The following is a 19,773-nucleotide window of genomic DNA, read 5'->3' as shown; positions in this document are numbered from 1 at the left end:
CAGACCCATGGTGAATGCTATAACCAGGAACATAACACAGATCCATGGTGAATGCTATAACCAGTAATATAACACAGACCCATGGTGAATGCTGTAACCAGGAATATAACACAGACCCATGGTGAATGCTATAACCAGGAACATAACACAGACCCATGGTGAATGCTATAACCAGGAACATAACACAGACCCATGGTGAATGCTATAACCAGGAATATAACACAGACCCATGGTGAATGCTATAACAAGGAACATAACACAGACCCGAATGCTGTAACCAGGAATATAACACAGACCCATGGTGAATGCTATAACCAGGAATATAACACAGACCCATGGTGAATGCTATAACCAGGAACATAACACAGACCCATGGTGAATGCTGTAACCAGGAATATAACACAGACCCATGGTGAATGCTATAACCAGGAACATAACACAGACCCATGGTGAATGCTATAACCAGGAACATAACACAGACCCATGGTGAATGCTGTAACCAGGAATATAACACAGACCCATGGTGAATGCTATAACCAGGAACATAACACAGACCCATGGTGAATGCTACAACCAGGAACATAACACAGACCCATGGTGAATGCTATAACCAGGAATATAACACAGACCCATGGTGAATGCTATAACCAGGAACATAACACAGACCCATGGTGAATGCTATAACCAGGAATATAACACAGACCCATGGTGAATTCTATAACCAGGAACATAACACAGACCCATGGTAAATGCTATAACCAGGGACATAACACAGACCCATGGTGAATGCTATAACCAGGAACATAACACAGACCCATGGTGAATGCTATAACCAGGAACATAACACAGACCCATGGTGAATGCTATAACCAGGAATATAACACAGACCCATGGTGAATGCTATAACCAGTAATATAACACAGACCCATGGTGAATGCTATAACCAGGAACATAACACAGACCCATGGTGAATGCTGTAACCAGGAATATAACACAGACCCATGGTGAATGCTATAACCAGGAATATAACACAGACCCATGGTGAATGCTATAACCAGGAACATAACACAGACCCATGGTGAATGCTATAACCAGGAGCATAACACAGACCCATGGTGAATGCTGGAACCAGGAATATAACACAGACCCATGGTGAATGCTATAACCAGGAACATAACACAGACCCATGGTGAATGCTATAACCAGGAATATAACACAGACCCATGGTGAATGCTATAACCAGGAACATAACACAGACCCATGGTGAATGCTATAACCAGGAGCATAACACAGACCCATAGTGAATGTTGGAACCAGGAATATAACACAGACCCATGGTGAATGCTATAACCAGGAACATAACACAGACCCATGGTGAATGCTATAACCAGGAACATAACACAGACCCATGGTGAATGCTTTAACCAGGAACATAACACAGACCCATGGTGAATGTTGGAACCAGGAATATAACACAGACCCATGGTGAATGCTATAACCAGGAACATAACACAGACCCATGGTGAATGCTATAACCAGGAGCATAACACAGACCCATGGTGAATGTTGGAACCAGGAATATAACACAGACCCATGGTGAATGCTGTAACCAGGAATATAACACAGACCCATGGTGAATGCTATAACCAGGAACATAACACAGACCCATGGTGAATGCTGTAACCAGGAATATAACACAGACCCATGGTGAATGCTATAACCAGGAACATAACACAGACCCATGGTGAATGCTATAACCAGGAACATAACACAGACCCATGGTGAATGCTGGAACCAGGAATATAACACAGACCCATGGTGAATGCTATAACCAGGAATATAACACAGACCCATGGTGAATGCTATAACCAGGAACATAACACAGACCCATGGTGAATGCTATAACCAGGAACATAACACAGACCCATGGTGAATGCTATAACCAGGAACATAACACAGACCCATGGTGAATGCTATAACCAGGAACATAACACAGACCCATGGTGAATGCTATAACCAGGAATATAACACAGACCCATGGTGAATGCTATAACCAGGAATATAACACAGACCCATGGTGAATGCTATAACCAGGAACATAACACAGACCCATGGTGAATGCTATAACCAGGAACATAACACAGACCCATGGTGAATGCTATAACCAGGAACATAACACAGACCCATGGTGAATGCTATAACCAGGAACATAACACAGACCCATGGTGAATGCTATAACCAGGAACATAACACAGACCCATGGTGAATGCTATAACCAGGAATATAACACAGACCCATGGTGAATGCTATAACCAGGAATATAACACAGACCCATGGTGAATGCTATAACCAGGAATATAACACAGACCCATGGTGAATGCTATAACCAGGAACATAACAGAGACCCATGGTGAATGCTGTAACCAGGAATATAACACAGACCCATGGTGAATGCTATAACCAGGAATATAACACAGACCCATGGTGAATGCTATAACCAGGAACATAACACAGACCCATGGTGAATGCTATAACCAGGAACATAACACAGACCCATGGTGAATGCTGGAACCAGGAATATAACACAGACCCATGGTGAATGCTATAACCAGGAACATAACACAGACCCATGGTGAATGCTATAACCAGGAATATAACACAGACCCATGGTGAATGCTATAACCAGGAACATAACACAGACCCATGGTGAATGCTATAACCAGGAACATAACACAGACCCATGGTGAATGCTTAACCAGGAATATAACACAGACCCATGGTGAATGCTATAACCAGGAACATAACACAGACCCATGGTGAATGCTATAACCAGGAACATAACACAGACCCATGGTGAATGCTATAACCAGGAACATAACACAGACCCATGGTGAATGCTAACCAGGAACATAACCAGGAATGCATAACCAGGAATATAACACAGACCCATGGTGAATGCTATAACCAGGAACATAACACAGACCCATGGTGAATGCTATAACCAGGAACATAACACAGACCCATGGTGAATGCTATAACCAGGAACATAACACAGACCCATGGTGAATGCTATAACCAGGAACATAACACAGACCCATGGTGAATGCTATAACCAGGAACATAACACAGACCCATGGTGGTGAATGCTATAACCAGGAACATAACACAGACCCATGGTGAATGCTATAACCAGGAACATAACACAGACCCATGGTGAATGAATGCTATAACCAGGAACATAACACAGACCCATGGTGAATGCTATAACCAGGAATATAACACAGACCCAATGCAGTGAATGGTGAATGCTATAACCAGGAATATAACACAGACCCATGGTGAATGCTATAACCAGGAACATAACACAGACCCATGGTGAATGCTATAACCAGGAACATAACACAGACCCATGGTGAATGCTATAACCAGGAACATGACACAGACCCATGGTGAATGCTATAACCAGGAACCCATAACACAACACAGACCCATGGTGAATGCTATAACCAGGAATATAAAACAGACCCATGGTGAATGCTATAACCAGACCCATGGTGAATGCTATAACACAGACCCCCATGGTGAAAGCTATAACCAGGAATATAACACAGACCCATGGTGAATGCTGTAACCAGTAATATAACACAGACCCATGGTGAATGATATAACCAGGTACATAACACAGACCCATGGTGAATGCTATAACCAGGAATATAACACAGACCCATGGTGAATGCTATAACCAGGAATATAACACAGACCCATGGTGAAAGCTATAACCAGGAATATAACACAGACCCATGGTGAATGCTGTAACCAGTAATATAACACAGACCCATGGTGAATGATATAACCAGGTACATAACACAGACCCATGGTGAATGCTATAACCAGGAATATAACACAGACCCATGGTGAATGCTATAACCAGGAACATAACACAGACCCATGGTGAATGCTTTAACCAGGAATATAATACAGACCCGTGGTGAATGCAGTAACCAGGGACATAACACAGACCCATGGTGAATGCTATAACCAGTAATATAACACAGACCCATGGTGAATGCTATAACCAGGAACATGACACAGACCAATGGTGAATGCTATAACCAGGAACATAACAAAGACCCATGGTGAATGCTATAACCAGGAACATGACACAGACCCATGGTGAATGCTATAACCAGGAACATAACACAGACCCATGGTGAATGCTATAACCAGGAACATAACACAGACCCCTGGTGAATGCTATAACCAGGAACATAACACAGACCCATGGTGAATGCTATAACCAGGAACATAACACAGACCCATGGTGAATGCTATAACCAGGAACATAACACAGACCCATGGTGAATGCTATAACCAGGAACATAACACAGACCCGTGGTGAATGCTATAACCAGGAACATAACACAGACCCGTGGTGAATGCAGTAACCAGGGACATAACACAGACCCATGGTGAATGCTTTAACCAGGAATATAATACAGACCCGTGGTGAATGCAGTAACCAGGGACATAACACAGACCCATGGTGAATGCTATAACCAGTAATATAACACAGACCCATGGTGAATGCTATAACCAGGAACATGACACAGACCCATGGTGAATGCTATAACCAGGAACATAACAAAGACCCATGGTGAATGCTATAACCAGGAACATGACACAGACCCATGGTGAATGCTATAACCAGGAACATAACACAGACCCATGGTGAATGCTATAACCAGGAATATAACACAGACCCATGGTGAATGCTGTAACCAGGAATATAAAACAGACCCATGGTGAATGCTATAACCAGGAATATAACACAGACCCATGGTGAATGATATAACCAGGAATATAACACAGACCCATGGTGAATGCTGTAACCAGGAACATAACACAGACCCGTGGTGAATGCTGTAACCAGGGACATAACACAGACCCGTGGTGAATGCTATAACCAGGAACATAACACAGACCCATGGTGAATGCTATAACCAGGAACATAACACAGACCCATGGTGAATGCTATAACCAGGAACATAACACAGACCCATTGTGAATGCTATAACCAGGAACATAACACAGACCCATGGTGAATGCTATAACCAGGAACATAACACAGACCCATGGTGAATGCTGTAACCAGGAACATAACACAGACCCATGGTGAATGCTATAACCAGGAATATAACACAGACCCATGAACCATAAACACAGACCCATGGTGAATGCTGTAACCAGGAACATAACCAGACCCGTGGTGAATGCTGTATAACACAGACCCATGGTGAATGCTATAACCAGGAACATAACACAGACCCATGAATGCTATAACCAGGAACATAACACAGACCCATGGTGAATGCTATAACCAGGAACATAACACAGACCCATGTGAATGCTATAACCAGGAACATAACACAGACCCATGGTGAATGCTATAACCAGGAATATAACACAGACCCATGGTGAATGCTGTAACCAGGAATATAACACAGACCCATGGTGAATGCTGTAACCAGTAATATAACACAGACCCATGGTGAATGATATAACCAGGTACATAATGATATAACCAGGTACAGACCCATGGTGAATGCTATAACCAGGAATATAACACAGACCCATGGTGAATGCTATAACCAGGAATATAACACAGACCCATGGTGAATGCTGTAACCAGTAATATAACACAGACCCATGGTGAATGATATAACCAGGTACAGACAGAGTCCCCTGCCAGGAGTCTGGTTTACTGTTTGGTTCTACACCCTGACCTTTAGCCTAGTTTCCACTGCATTAACTTTACCAGTAACCCATGTCTTCCCTGTATCCATCACTAAACCTTCCCATTCTCATAACACCCCAAGTCTTTTTGACTACAGTCTGTTTTTCAGCAGCAGAATGGCTTCATTTCGATTATGAGGTCTTGCAGATTGACCTTATACAGAATGAAGTGGAAGTCTCATTTTACATGTCACGCTCCCGAGATTTAGTCAAGTCACACATCTCTCTCACGTCTCTCCCTCACTCTGTTCTCCTTGCCCTCTCTCTTCTTGATTCTCCCTCCCTCCCTGAGACCGTCAGGCTCCACCGTTGTATTGTACTGTGAGTGTGTATGAATAATGAATGAGGGTTCCTGCAGCGTATCCCGACCAGCCACTGATGCGCTGCAGCCAGACAGGTAAAGCTGTTGTTAGGTAGCTGTGGAACCAATCCACACTGATCACTGACTCATCAGGAAGCTTCTCATGTGATCTACAGAGGGGATGGAGTGTGAGGTGGCTAAGGCCACTGAGCTCAGGATTTGTTAACTGCTCTCATCCTCAGGTAACATTTCCCCGTGGGTTTAATCAGAGAGGTCTGTGAGAAACCACAGTTTAGTGTTCATATCCTTGTGTACAGCTGTTTTCATTTATAGACAGTGTGTGTGCAGATTGTCTGTCGTTACCACCCACATTGATCAGGGGAGCCCTTAGTGGTGTGTTAAGCTAAGCAGACAGTGCTGGAGGAAGCTGGCTGCTGCTGTTGTTGTGTTCAGGTCTGAGGTGGAGGGAGTGGTGATGTCAGGGCTAAGCTCACCCCAGCTCTCCCCGAGAGAGCGAGAGAGAGAGAGAGAGAGAGAGAGAGAATCAGAGATAGAATCAGAAAGGGAGAGTCAGAAGGAGGGTGAGAGAGAGAATCAGACAGAGAGTGTGTGAGTGAGTGTGTGAGTGAGTGAGTGAGTGAGTGAGTGAGTGAGTGAGTGAGTGAGTGAGTGAGTGAGTGAGTGAGTGAGTGAGTGAGTGAGAGAGAGAGAATCAGAGAGAGAAAGAGAGAGAGAGAAGGAGAGAGAGAGAGAGAGAGAGAATCAGAGCGAGAGAGAGAGAGAGAGAGAGAGAGAGAGAGAGAGAGAGAGAGAGAGAGAGAGAATCAGAGAGAGAGAGAGAGAGAGAGAGAGAGAGAGAGAGAGAGAGAATCAGAGAGAGAGAGAGAGAGAGAGAGAGAGAGCGGGCTGAGCTCATCTGGCCCACAGCCATGTCTGAATAAAGTTCCTTTATACTTCTCTCTCAGACCCTTCAACCTCTTTCTTTTTCTCATCTCTGTCTCTGGTCACTCCTGAGTGAGGCGTTGTCTTTCTTTCTCTCAGTTGGGCTGACTACCAAAGACTACTTTGTTCCAATAAGCGGCAGTAAGTAGCTAGTGGATTTGGATTGAAAGTGGACTCACCCTTGTCCTATTTTCTCAAAGCGTGTGTACTTCTTTTTGGGGTCCCCCACACTCACAATGCTTCCTGGGAAGATAGAGAGAGGTGATTAGTGGAGAGTGTCTCTAGGTCAGACTGAGGCATGCACACACACACACACAGCACGGCCATGGAGAGGGCATCCCTGCATTACACACATGCTCCTCTGCCCACGACATTCAGCGATGTCGCCTGCTGTGGGGCCTCGTACTGAAGCCGCATACACTGCTGCATGCTGGGAGGTTGCCCTGCACAGTAGAGCACTGCTGATGTTTTGGACAGGGGCAAATGCAGAAACTGCAGAGAGGACACTGCAGAGAGGACACTGCAGAGATGACACTGCAGAGAGGACACTGCAGAGAGAGCAGTACTCTGACTCTAGAGGGGTGCTTGGTCGTCCTAAGGCTGTAATCTGTGGCTTAGTGAGCAGCCCACACTAATCACTGTGGTAGGATGGGTTTAGAGCTGAGAGGTCTGGACACATCACAGTACAGTCACAGCACAATCTCTATGAAACTCTCCATGCTCCATAGATCCACAGAGAGACAACATACTAAGTCGCTCCAGAATCTCCTCGTCTGTCATCTTGGACTTCTTCCTCTGCCGATCGGTGTGGCGGTACAGAGTGCTGGACGTGTTCTCCGGCTGGACCTGGGACTCTGGCGGGGTTGTGACCTCCTTCACAGGGGTGGGAGGCGCCAAGGGCTCGATGACAGAGCGGGTGTAGATCTGTCAGGAGAGGCGCAGGACACAGTCACAGTCAGGGAGGAGCAGGACACAGTCAGAGAGGAGCAGGACAACAAGCATACTGTACAACTCTGTACTGAGTTGAGTTATTGAGGTGATTAGTCTGTAAGCCTTCCTAAGTCTTAGATCTGTAACATTGTGTTAAGTCATTGTTCATAACCTCAGGGTGACTCACAGATTTAGTGTGCTCAGGTCGAGGTGCGATGACGGGTGGTGGCTCATCGTCATCATCGTCCTCCTCCTCTTCCTCCTCCTCCTCCTCCTCCTCTGACACAGGGGGTGCTATAGGGGGGTCTGTGGATGTCTTTGCACCCTGAGGTGTAAAACAAGGTGTCAGTGAGGAGGTCTGTAGTACATCTGAAACGCTGGGACAGCTGCATTCCTGTCAATGGTTTTTCCAGGGACTCCTAATGTCCCATGTAATAAGGCACGTCCATGCTGACAATAGACACCTCCTAAGACCATACCATTCATTACAACAGGGTGCTCAGCTGTGAATTAAGATACGGTAAAACATTAATACTACATTTATTCCACAGTGTAATCAGGAATATAGTTATCCAACATGATCCACTTGATTAAACCTGGGCCCATATCCACGAATCTAGGATCTGTCCATATAATATGATTTAGAATGATCTAAAAGGCTAAACTGACCCTAGATCAGCACTGCTACTTTGAAACCCTTTGTTGGATACGGGCCTTACGGGACAAGAAAGCTCCAGTACTAGAATGGCTTCTGATCATACGGGCTGAGGTATAGATCCATGACCGATGTGAGACAAGCAGCTAGAACATGGCTAACATTACCCGTCGTGATGTGTTTCAGTGACACAGCTCATAGAACAGAATTTGACAGCACTACAGTTGGACCTGGAGAGCCAAACAAGCTAAACAACCCCTGACCCAACACTCCAACTCCAACCATAGCCACTAAAACAGCCGTACAATGCAGTAAGTCACACACCCATTCTGATGGTGGATCAGAGTGCTATGCAAAGCCAGTCACTCTCTCCTGTACTCCATCATAAACACCACCATCCGGGTGACCACTTGGAATGTACAGTGTGATAGATTTCCTCCATCCCCAGCCTAAACATGTAACGTAGATGGTAAAACAGATCCTAAACAGCACAGCAGAGCAGTAGTGGTGATTAGCTGCGCGCTATTGGTGCCAAGCCAGCAGCTCTTTGCTTAGCAGTGGAAGTTGATTTGGTTTAAGCGGTACCACGAGGGATAATAGGGGTCAGTGTTCTGAAGACAGACCCAGATTCACAGCACAGACAGAGCCGAAGAAGGCAGTGGAGATGAGAGGCTAGCTGGCTAATGATGAGCAGCGCAAGCTAGCAGGTTTCTACTGGGCCATGCGGTCAGATCTAAAGCAGGGACATATTGGCTCTGTGAGGAAGGGAGTGAAGAACACATGCTCAGACAGGATTTTGAAGATCATAATAGCCCTCTTAGGCAAGCACCCGGCCCTGAGAGTTTTAAGCATGGGCCATTGGGAATTGTTTAAGGAACTGCTTACAACAAGTGGTGAAATAGAGAAGCCATTACACTTAAAAGAGAGTGAAGCGGTCTCTAATATCTCTCATGTTCATGTCCATCCAATAGAGCCTGCATATCTGGGCATACCCAGCATCAACAACATTAGGAGTTCAAAAAGGTTCAATTTAGTTTTCAGACAATGTAGAGGTATGTGGAAAGGAATATGGAGGAGTTACCTTGTCAAATAATGCACTGCAGGTTCTAAGGCTGACAGGAGGCCCAGACGACAGCAGTCGGTTCTGAATGTGAAGGTTGAAAATGGAAGGATTTACTGAACACAGAACAACACAACGTTACAGAGCAATGGACTATTGAGAATTGGGGAGAGTAGAGGACAGGGGACCACTACAGAGAGATGGGGAGAGTAGAGGACAGGGGACCACTACAGAGAGATGGGGAGAGTAGAGGACAGGGGACCACTACAGAGAGATGGGGAGAGTAGAGGACAGGGGACCACTACAGAGAGATGGGGAGAGTAGAGGACAGGGGACCACTACAGAGAGATGGGGAGAGTAGAGGACAGGGGACCACTACAGAGAGATGGGGAGAGTAGAGGACAGGGGACCACTACAGAGAGATGGGGAGAGTAGAGGACAGGGGACCACTACAGAGAGATGGGGAGAGTAGAGGACAGGGGACCACTACAGAGAGATGGGGAGAGTAGAGGACAGGGGACCACTACAGAGAGATGGGGAGAGTAGAGGACAGGGGACCACTACAGAGATATGGGGAGAGTAGAGGACAGGGGACCACTACAGAGAGATGGGGAGAGTAGAGGACAGGGGACCACTACAGAGAGATGGGGAGAGTAGAGGACAGGGGACCACTACAGAGAGATGGGGAGAGTAGAGGACAGGGACCTCCTGCTGATGACCAGCCCAGCTTCTGACGTAGAGATGGCAATGTGATCACTAGCGATATTAGTGGCATTATGTTTCTGCACATTGACTTAATGCCATCGTATGGTACCTACCACTGTTACCCTGCACATTGACTTAATGCCATCATATGGTACCTACCACTGTTACCCTGCACATTGACTTAATGCCATCGTATGGTACCTACCACTGTTACCCTGCACATTGACTTAATGCCATCATATGGTACCTACCACTGTTACCCTGCACATTGACTTAATGCCATCGTATGGTACCTACCACTGTTACCCTGCACATTGACTTAATGCCATCATATGGTACCTACCACTGTTGTCCTGCACATTGACTTAATGCCATCATATGGTACCTACCACTGTTGTCCTGCACATTGACTTAATGCCATCGTATGGTACCTACCACTGTTACCCTGCACATTGACTTAATGCCATCATATGGTACCTACCACTGTTACCCTGCACATTGACTTAATGCCATCATATGGTACCTACCACTGTTACCCTGCACATTGACTTAATGCCATCATATGGTACCTACCACTGTTACCCTGCACATTGACTTAATGCCATCATATGGTACCTACCACTGTTACCCTGCACATTGACTTAATGCCATCATATGGTACCTACCACTGTTACCCTGCACATTGACTTAATGCCATCATATGGTACCTACCACTGTTACCCTGCACATTGACTTAATGCCATCATATGGTACCTACCACTGTTGTCCTGCACATTGACTTAATGCCATCGTATGTTACCTACCACTGTTACCCTGCACATTGACTTAATGCCATCATATGGTACCTACCACTGTTACCCTGCACATTGACTTAATGCCATCATATGTTACCTACCACTGTTACACTGCACATTTACTTAATGCCATCATATGTTACCTACCACTGTTACCCTGCACATTGACTTAATGCCATCATATGTTACCTACCACTGTTACCCTGCACATTGACTTAATGCCATCATATGTTACCTACCACTGTTACACTGCACATTTACTTAATGCCATCATATGTTACCTACCACTGTTACCCTGCACATTGACTTAATGCCATCATATGTTACCTACCACTGTTACCCTGCACATTGACTTAATGCCATCATATGGTACCTACCACTGTTACCCTGCACATTGACTTAATGCCATCATATGGTACCTACCACTGTTACCCTGCACATTGACTTAATGCCATCATATGTTACCTACCACTGTTACCCTGCACATTGACTTAATGCCATCATATGGTACCTACCACTGTTACCCTGCACATTGACTTAATGCCATCATATGGTACCTACCACTGTTGTACTGCACATTGACTTAATGCCATCATATGTTACCTACCACTGTTACCCTGCACATTGACTTAATGCCATCATATGTTACCTACCACTGTTACACTGCACATTTACTTAATGCCATCATATGTTACCTACCACTGTTACCCTGCACATTGACTTAATGCCATCATATGTTACCTACCACTGTTACACTGCACATTTACTTAATGCCATCATATGTTACCTACCACTGTTACCCTGCACATTGACTTAATGCCATCATATGTTACCTACCACTGTTACCCTGCACATGGATATGATACTGGAAGCGACCTTGTATACAGTGTACATTCTTGTGTGTTTTACTCCTTACGAGTATTTATTCTTTGATTTGTTGAAAATTCCTTTCTATCTGTTGATATCTGACCGAGGATTAGAACATTGTTGAGAAAGAGTTTGTAGGACCTGTTGTATCCTGTTCAAGCTAAACTTTGATTTGATACATACAGGTTATCAGAGTGCTGACCGATTGAGAGGAGTGGTACCTACTGCCTGGTTCTGAAGCAGCTCCTTATTGAGAGGAGTGGTACCTACTGCCTGGTTCTGAAGCAGCTCCTTATTGAGAGGAGTGGTACCTCCTGCCTGGTTCTGAACCAGCTCCTTATTGAGAGGAGTGGTACCTCCTGCCTGGTTCTGAACCAGCTCCTTATTGAGAGGTGTGGTACCTACTGCCTGGTTCTGAAGCAGCTCCTTATTGAGAGGAGTGGTACCTACTGCCTGGTTCTGAAGCAGCTCCTTATTGAGAGGAGTGGTACCTACTGTCTGGATCTGAACCAGCTCCTTATTGAGAGGTGTGGTACCTACTGTCTGGTTCTGAACCAGCTCCTTATTGAGAGGTGTGGTACCTACTGTCTGGTTCCGAAGCAGCTCCTTATCTCAGAGGAGTGGTACCTACTGCCTGGTTCTGAAGCAGCTCCTTATTGAGAGGAGTGGTACCTACTGTCTGGATCTGAACCAGCTCCTTATTGAGAGGTGTGGTACCTACTGTCTGGTTCTGAACCAGCTCCTTATTGAGAGGTGTGGTACCTACTGTCTGGTTCCGAACCAGCTCCTTATCTCAGAGGAGTGGTACCTACTGCCTGGTCCTTAACCAGCTCCTTGAGAGGAGTGGTACCTACTGTCTGGTTCTGAACCAGTTCCTTATTGAGAGGAGTGGTACCTACTGTCTGGTTCTGAACCAGCTCCTTATTGAGAGGTATGGTACCTACTGTCTGGTTCTGAACCAGCTCCTTATTGAGAGGTGTGGTACCTACTGCCTGGTCCTTAACCAGCTCCTTGAGAGGAGTGGTACCTACTGTCTGGTTCTGAACCAGCTCCTTATTGAGAGGTGTGGTACCTACTGCCTGGTCCTTAACCAGCTCCTTGAGAGGTGTGGTACCTACTGCCTGGTTCTGAAGCAGCTCCTTATTGAGAGGAGTGGTACCTACTGCCTGGTCCTTAACCAGCTCCTTGAGAGGTGTGGTACCTACTGTCTGGTTCTGAACCAGCTCCTTATTGAGAGGTGTGGTACCTACTGCCTGGTCCTTAACCAGCTCCTTGAGAGGTGTGGTACCTACTGTCTGGTTCTGAACCAGCTCCTTATTGAGAGGTGTGGTACCTACTGCCTGGTCCTTAACCAGCTCCTTGAGAGGAGTGGTACCTACTGTCTGGTTCTGAACCAGCTCCTTATTGAGAGGTGTGGTACCTACTGCCTGGTCCTTAACCAGCTCCTTGAGAGGTGTGGTACCTCCTGCCTGGTTCTGAACCAGCTCCTTATTGAGAGGAATGGTACCTCCAGCCTGGTTCTGAAACAGCTCCTTATTGAGAGGTGTGGTACCTACTGTCTGGTTCTGAACCAGCTCCTTATTGAGAGGTGTGGTACCTACTGTCTTGTTCTGAACCAGCTCCTTATTGAGAGAAGTGGTACCTACTGTCTGGTTCTGAACCAGCTCCTTATTGAGAGGTGTGGTACCTACTGCCTGGTCCTTAACCAGCTCCTTGAGAGGAGTGGTACCTACTGTCTGGTTCTGAACCAGTTCCTTATTGAGAGTGGTACCTACTGTCTGGTTCTGAACCAGTTCCTTATTGAGAGGAGTGGTACCTACTGCCTGGTCCTTAACCAGCTCCTTATTGAGAGAAGTGGTACCTACTGTCTGGTTCTGAACCAGCTCCTTATTGAGAGGAGTGGTACCTACTGTCTGGTTCCGAACCAGCTCCTTATTGAGAGGAGTGGTACCTACTGTCTGGTTCTGAACCAGCTCCTTATTGAGAGGTGTGGTACCTACTGTCTGGTTCTGAACCAGCTCCTTATTGAGAAGTGTGTCACCTGCTTTATCAACACTTCATCAGGACCATCAGAGTGCTGCGAGTCAACAGGCTGGCGCCACCGCCTGGGAAAACTAGCCATCTCCAGACATAACAAAACCATAATAGAGAAAAGGCCTCTGTGTGCCAACTCTTCAGACCCAAGCCAGAGGTACCAAAAGACAGAAAGACTGAATGCAGTTGACCTCTGCACACGACCTCTGAGAGTCTTCTCTCTCAGTCCACCGATGAAACATTACTCTGACAGCGACACAGCCCAGAGACAGTCATTTGGCTGATTTCCAAAAGGGACGGTTAGACTCTGAGACAGTCATATGAGGTCATGTTAATGTACCCAGCGAGAACACACAGTCTGGCTTACAGTGCTAACTAAAACTCCAGAGCACGCTACAGCTGACGAGAGAGCACTACACAGAGTATACGCTCATATTTGTTTCTCTTTCAATAAATGCTAATGAGTTGTTAAGAGGAAAGGAACATGTTTGAAATGAAGTAGCACTTACCAGAGTGTTGGCTGCTATGTATCCCTGTGCTGACTTGTCTGAAAGAGAAAGGAATCAGACATCTCATTCTCTTACGATGACAACACACTGACAGTTAAATATAACCAAGATGACAACACACTGACAGTTATATATAACAAAGATGACAACACACTGACAGTTAAATATAACAAAGATGACAACACACTGACAGTTAAATATAACCAAGATGACAACACACTGACAGTTAAATATAACCAAGATGACAACACACTGACAGTTAAATATAACCAAGATGACAACACACTGACAGTTATATATAACCAAGATGACAACACACTGACAGTTAAATATAACCAAGATGACAACACACTGACAGTTATATATAACCAAGATGACAACACTGACAGTTAAATATAACCAAGATGACAACACACTGACAGTTAAATATAACCAAGATGACAACACACTGACAGTTAAATATAACCAAGATGACAACACACTGACAGTTAAATATAACCAAGATGACAACACACTGACAGTTATATATAACCAAGATGACAACACACTGACAGTTAAATATAACCAAGATGACAACACACTGACAGTTAAATATAACCAAGAGGACAACACACTGGCAGTTAAATATAACCAAGAGGACAACACACTGACAGTTAAATATAACCAAGATGACAACACACTGACAGTTATATATAACCAAGAGGACAACACACTGACAGTTAAATATAACCAAGATGACAACACTGACAGTTAAATATAACCAAGATGACAACACTGACAGTTAAATATAACCAAGAGGACAACACACTGACAGTTATATATAACCAAGAGGACAACACACTGACAGTTAAATATAACCAAGAGGACAACACCCTGACAGTTAAATATAACCAAGATGACAACACTGACAGTTAAATATAACCAAGAGGACAACACACTGACAGTTATATATAACCAAGAGGACAACACACTGACAGTTAAATATAACCAAGAGGACAACACCCTGACAGTTAAATATAACCAAGATGACAACACTGACAGTTAAATATAACCAAGATGACAACACTGACAGTTAAATATAACCAAGAGGACAACACACTGACAGTTATATATAACCAAGATGACAACACACTGACAGTTAAATATAACCAAGAGGACAACACACTGACAGTTAAATATAACCAAGATGACAACACACTGATAGTTAAATATAACCAAGATGACAACAAACTGACAGTTAAATATAACCAAGATGACAACACACTGGCAGTTAAATATAACCAAGAGGACAACACACTGACAGTTAAATATAACCAAGAGGACAACACACTGACAGTTAAATATAACCAAGAGGACAACACACTGACAGTTAAATATAACCAAGAGGACAACACACTGACAGTTATATATAACCAAGAGGACAACACACTGACAGTTAAATATAACCAAAAGGAAAACACACTGACAGTTATATATATAACCAAGATGACACACTGACAGTTAAATATAACCAAGAGGACAACACACTGACAGTTAAATATAACCAAGATGACAACACACTGACAGTTAAATATAACCAAGAGGACAACACACTGACAGTTAAATATAACCAAGATGACAACACACTGACAGTTAAATATAACCAAGATGACAACACACTGACAGTTAAATATAACCAAGATGACAATACACTGACAGTTAAATATAACCAAGATGACAACACACTGACAGTTAAATATAACCAAGATGACAACACACTGACAGTTAAATATAACCAAGATGACAACACACTGACAGTTAAATATAACCAAGATGACAACACACTGACAGTTAAATATAACCAAGATGACAACACTGACAGTTAAATATAACCAAGATGACAACACCCTGACAGTTAAATTTAACCAAGAGGACAACGCACTGACAGTTAAATATAACCAAGACATGGAAAAGTGTGTGTGGTAGCTATGAGATCTGACCGCATGTACTGTAGACTCTTCAATAAATATTCAAAACCTTTGCTCACCATAGCAGCATATTTTCGCTAACTCAATTATTCAGAAATGTAAGGCAGAGAGATGATCTGAAACACAGACAGCAGCATCTGTGTTTGTGTGTTCTTACCTCCGGGGGTGAAGCTCATGTATTTCTGGTTGTTGACAGTCTCTTTGGAGTCGTAGAACTTGAGCACGTCCAGCACGGCCTGAGGGTTCTTCTTCTGCTCCAGCTTGGTGATGTTGGAGGTCTGAAGGAGCCGTGCCCACTGCTCTGGGATGCCCTGATTGAGAGAGGTGACAGGTCATAGGTCAGATCCACTCTGTGACTTCATAGCTACCACAGCACAAATGTTCATGTCTTGTTTATTTGGGCCATTTAAGGGTATACTCGAAACCTTCACTGTACACCTTCCTTGTCTGTGAAGTACCGTATAACGCTGAAATATATTTACTGGAACGTTGATCTGTCAAAGATGTACGTACAGTGAACTCCCCTGTAACAGCATCAAAGCCAACATGGATGGTGTGCTCAAAGTCTGAGGGCAGGGAGATCTCAGGGCGCTCCTTCTCCTTCTTCTTGTTCGCTGCACAGGAGAAAACAAAAATAACATTCAGATCTAGTTCTGATACATGGTACACCGACATTTTAAAGAGATACATTTTCGAATCAGTGTCGTATTATTCCTGAGCAGAGATTAAAAATATTTTTAGAACAAGTACTGTCTTTATACGGATTATATGTCTCCAGCAACTTTGATATAACTCTGATTGTTTCACTCTTTGCCGAGGGTGGAGCTAAATATACATACAATACCCCTTTCTCAAATTGCATAACTTAGAGAGGGCTCCTAACCCTCATAAAGGTGTGATGTTACTCTATCACTGATCAACGGGTTCCTTGTTGTCAATGGACCTCGTGAACCAGTGGTGATGTCTAGGGATACGATTTTCCTGGAAACCCAAAACAACTCCTGTTTGGGTCATGAGGTCAGGAGAAGCTCATGCAGGACTCTATTTCTACATTAAAGTGTGATATGCAGCTGTCTGCTCACTCTTGTCTCCTCCAGGGAAGATGGAGCGCAGGCGGACCTTCTTGTTCTTCTCTTCAGGAGCCATTGGGAGAGGTTTGGAGCCGTGATTCACTGATGTAGAGTCTCGGGAACTACTGTTCATTCTCAAGGGAGGGGCTGGCGGTTTCTCTTCAATATCGACTCTATCGGACATCTTTAGTCACACTCACAATCTCCTAGGAAGAAAGAAAAACAAGAGAGAGGGAAGTTTAGCATGGTGCTATAATAGAAAATAAATTAAGAGATTCTTAGGATCAAACTGGAAAAGGAGAAGAGAGCCTGGCCTACAGGTCCACAACTCCCTCTGCACACTGCAGGCTGACAACACATCAACATCCATCAACATCCAACATCCATCAAAATCCATCAACATCCATCAACATCCATGAAAATCCATCAACATCCATCAACATCCATCAAAATCCATCAACATCCATCAACATCCATGAAAATCCATCAACATCCATCAACATCCATGAAAATCCATCAACATCCATCAACATCCATGAAAATCCATCAACATCCAGCCCCCATTTAGAGACGGATTTTCAATCTCAATAACTGAATCAAGAAATGTGAGGAACGTTGGTAGTGGTTTTGAACGTGAGTACAAATGCTGTAACACATATGAGTTGCCTTAGACTTCATCAGGAGTTCAACATGACGCCACAAGATAAAGCCTGTGTAATGTTTTCTGTCAGTAGAGGCATGAGCAGCCTCTAGCCAGCGTGTTTAAATCCCCATGGGTCACAAGAAGGGCTCTCTCTGTGCTCCAGGGGGGCACAATATCCATAATCTGTCTCTACATAAACCTACAATTTCCTGTCATAGTTTCACTCTCTGGTTCCTAATCTTTTACTTGAAGGAAGGCCTCTGTGTTCAGAAACTACTCTGTGTAATGTTTCAGATCTGCCGTGTGCCAAAGAAAAAACAATCCAATCACAAGACTCACAGACTGGGAAACATCTAGCTATAAAACCATGTTTAAATCTAAATTACTACATTCAACAGAAGCTCTGCACTAAGTAGATTAAACATCTTTGCTGAGATGCTGTTCCAATTGTCTGCCAAACTGATGGAGAGAAACTGACAAGAAAGTTTACAGTATATAGACTGCAGCTCATATATATATTCATATAGGAGGAGATAAATCCACCAGTACACATCTGACTTCATCTGGCATCATCTGTAAACAGAATATCTAATCCTCAGCATAGTGAAACCCTTGCATCCCTGATTGACACATATTCTCATGTAACATCATGAACTATTGCAGTTTGTACTGTACTTTGTAGCCTATTTATAGTATTCTGCCTGTGTAACATGATAATCCGAGATTCAGCCCAGCCTCAGTTCAGACAGACACTCCCAGATATAGAAACACTGACATTCAAATCAATCAATGTTTATGACACTACATGTTTCAGGAACATAGCTCACAATTCCGGTGTCTGTTACATTGTGTTCCATTACACTATGGTGTCTGTTGTATTGTGTTCCATTACACTATGGTGTCTGTTGTATTGTGTTCCATTACACTATGGTGTCTGTTGCATTGTGTTCCATTACACTGTGGTGTCTGTTACATTGTGTTCCATTACACTGTGGTGTATGTTACATTGTGTTCCATTACAATATGGTGTATGTTACATTGTGTTCCATTACACTATGGTGTCTGTTACATTGTGTTCCATTACAATATGGTGTATGTTACATTGTGTTCCATTACACTATGGTGCCTGTTACATTGTGTTCCATTACACTATGGTGTCTGTTACATTGTGTTCCATTACACTATGGTGTCTGTTACATTGTGTTCCATTACACTATGGTGTCTGTTACATTGTGTTCCATTACACTATGGTGCCTGTTACATTGTGTTCCATTACACTATGGTGTCTGTTACATTGTGTTCCATTACACTATGGTGTCTGTTACATTGTGTTCCATTACACTATGGTGTCTGTTACATTGTGTTCCATTACACTATGGTGTCTGTTACATTGTGTTCCATTACACTATGGTGTCTGTTACATTGTGTTCCATTACACATTTTGTTACACCATTACACTATGGTGTTTGTTACATTGTGTTCCATTACACTATGGTGTTTGTT

At 43.9% G+C, this 19,773-nt stretch overlaps 1 protein-coding gene across 2 annotated transcripts in view; it reads right to left on the bottom strand.

The window, feature by feature from the left end:
* Positions 1-19,773, bottom strand: part of LOC118372038 (serine/threonine-protein kinase PAK 3) — a 113,818-nt gene that overhangs the window by 60,611 nt on the left and 33,434 nt on the right. Inside the window, exons 2-9 of one of the 2 annotated variants that reach the window (XM_052520925.1) lie at positions 17,640-17,833; positions 17,071-17,171; positions 16,715-16,868; positions 14,591-14,628; positions 9,703-9,765; positions 8,154-8,291; positions 7,786-7,960; positions 7,216-7,279 (exon numbers count right to left, since the gene is read on the bottom strand). In XM_052520925.1, the coding sequence (XP_052376885.1) occupies positions 7,216-7,279; positions 7,786-7,960; positions 8,154-8,291; positions 9,703-9,765; positions 14,591-14,628; positions 16,715-16,868; positions 17,071-17,171; positions 17,640-17,811 (905 nt within the window). In that variant the 5' untranslated portion in view covers positions 17,812-17,833. The remainder of the gene's footprint in view (positions 1-7,215; positions 7,280-7,785; positions 7,961-8,153; positions 8,292-9,702; positions 9,766-14,590; positions 14,629-16,714; positions 16,869-17,070; positions 17,172-17,639; positions 17,834-19,773) is intronic. The other variant, XM_052520926.1, reaches the window with a different exon arrangement.

This window comes from Oncorhynchus keta, chromosome 6 (genome assembly GCF_023373465.1).
Source record: "Oncorhynchus keta strain PuntledgeMale-10-30-2019 chromosome 6, Oket_V2, whole genome shotgun sequence".
NCBI lineage: Eukaryota > Metazoa > Chordata > Actinopteri > Salmoniformes > Salmonidae > Oncorhynchus > Oncorhynchus keta.
The sequence above is the reverse complement of the archived record's forward strand: the minus strand, read 5'-3'. Positions and strand labels throughout refer to the sequence as shown.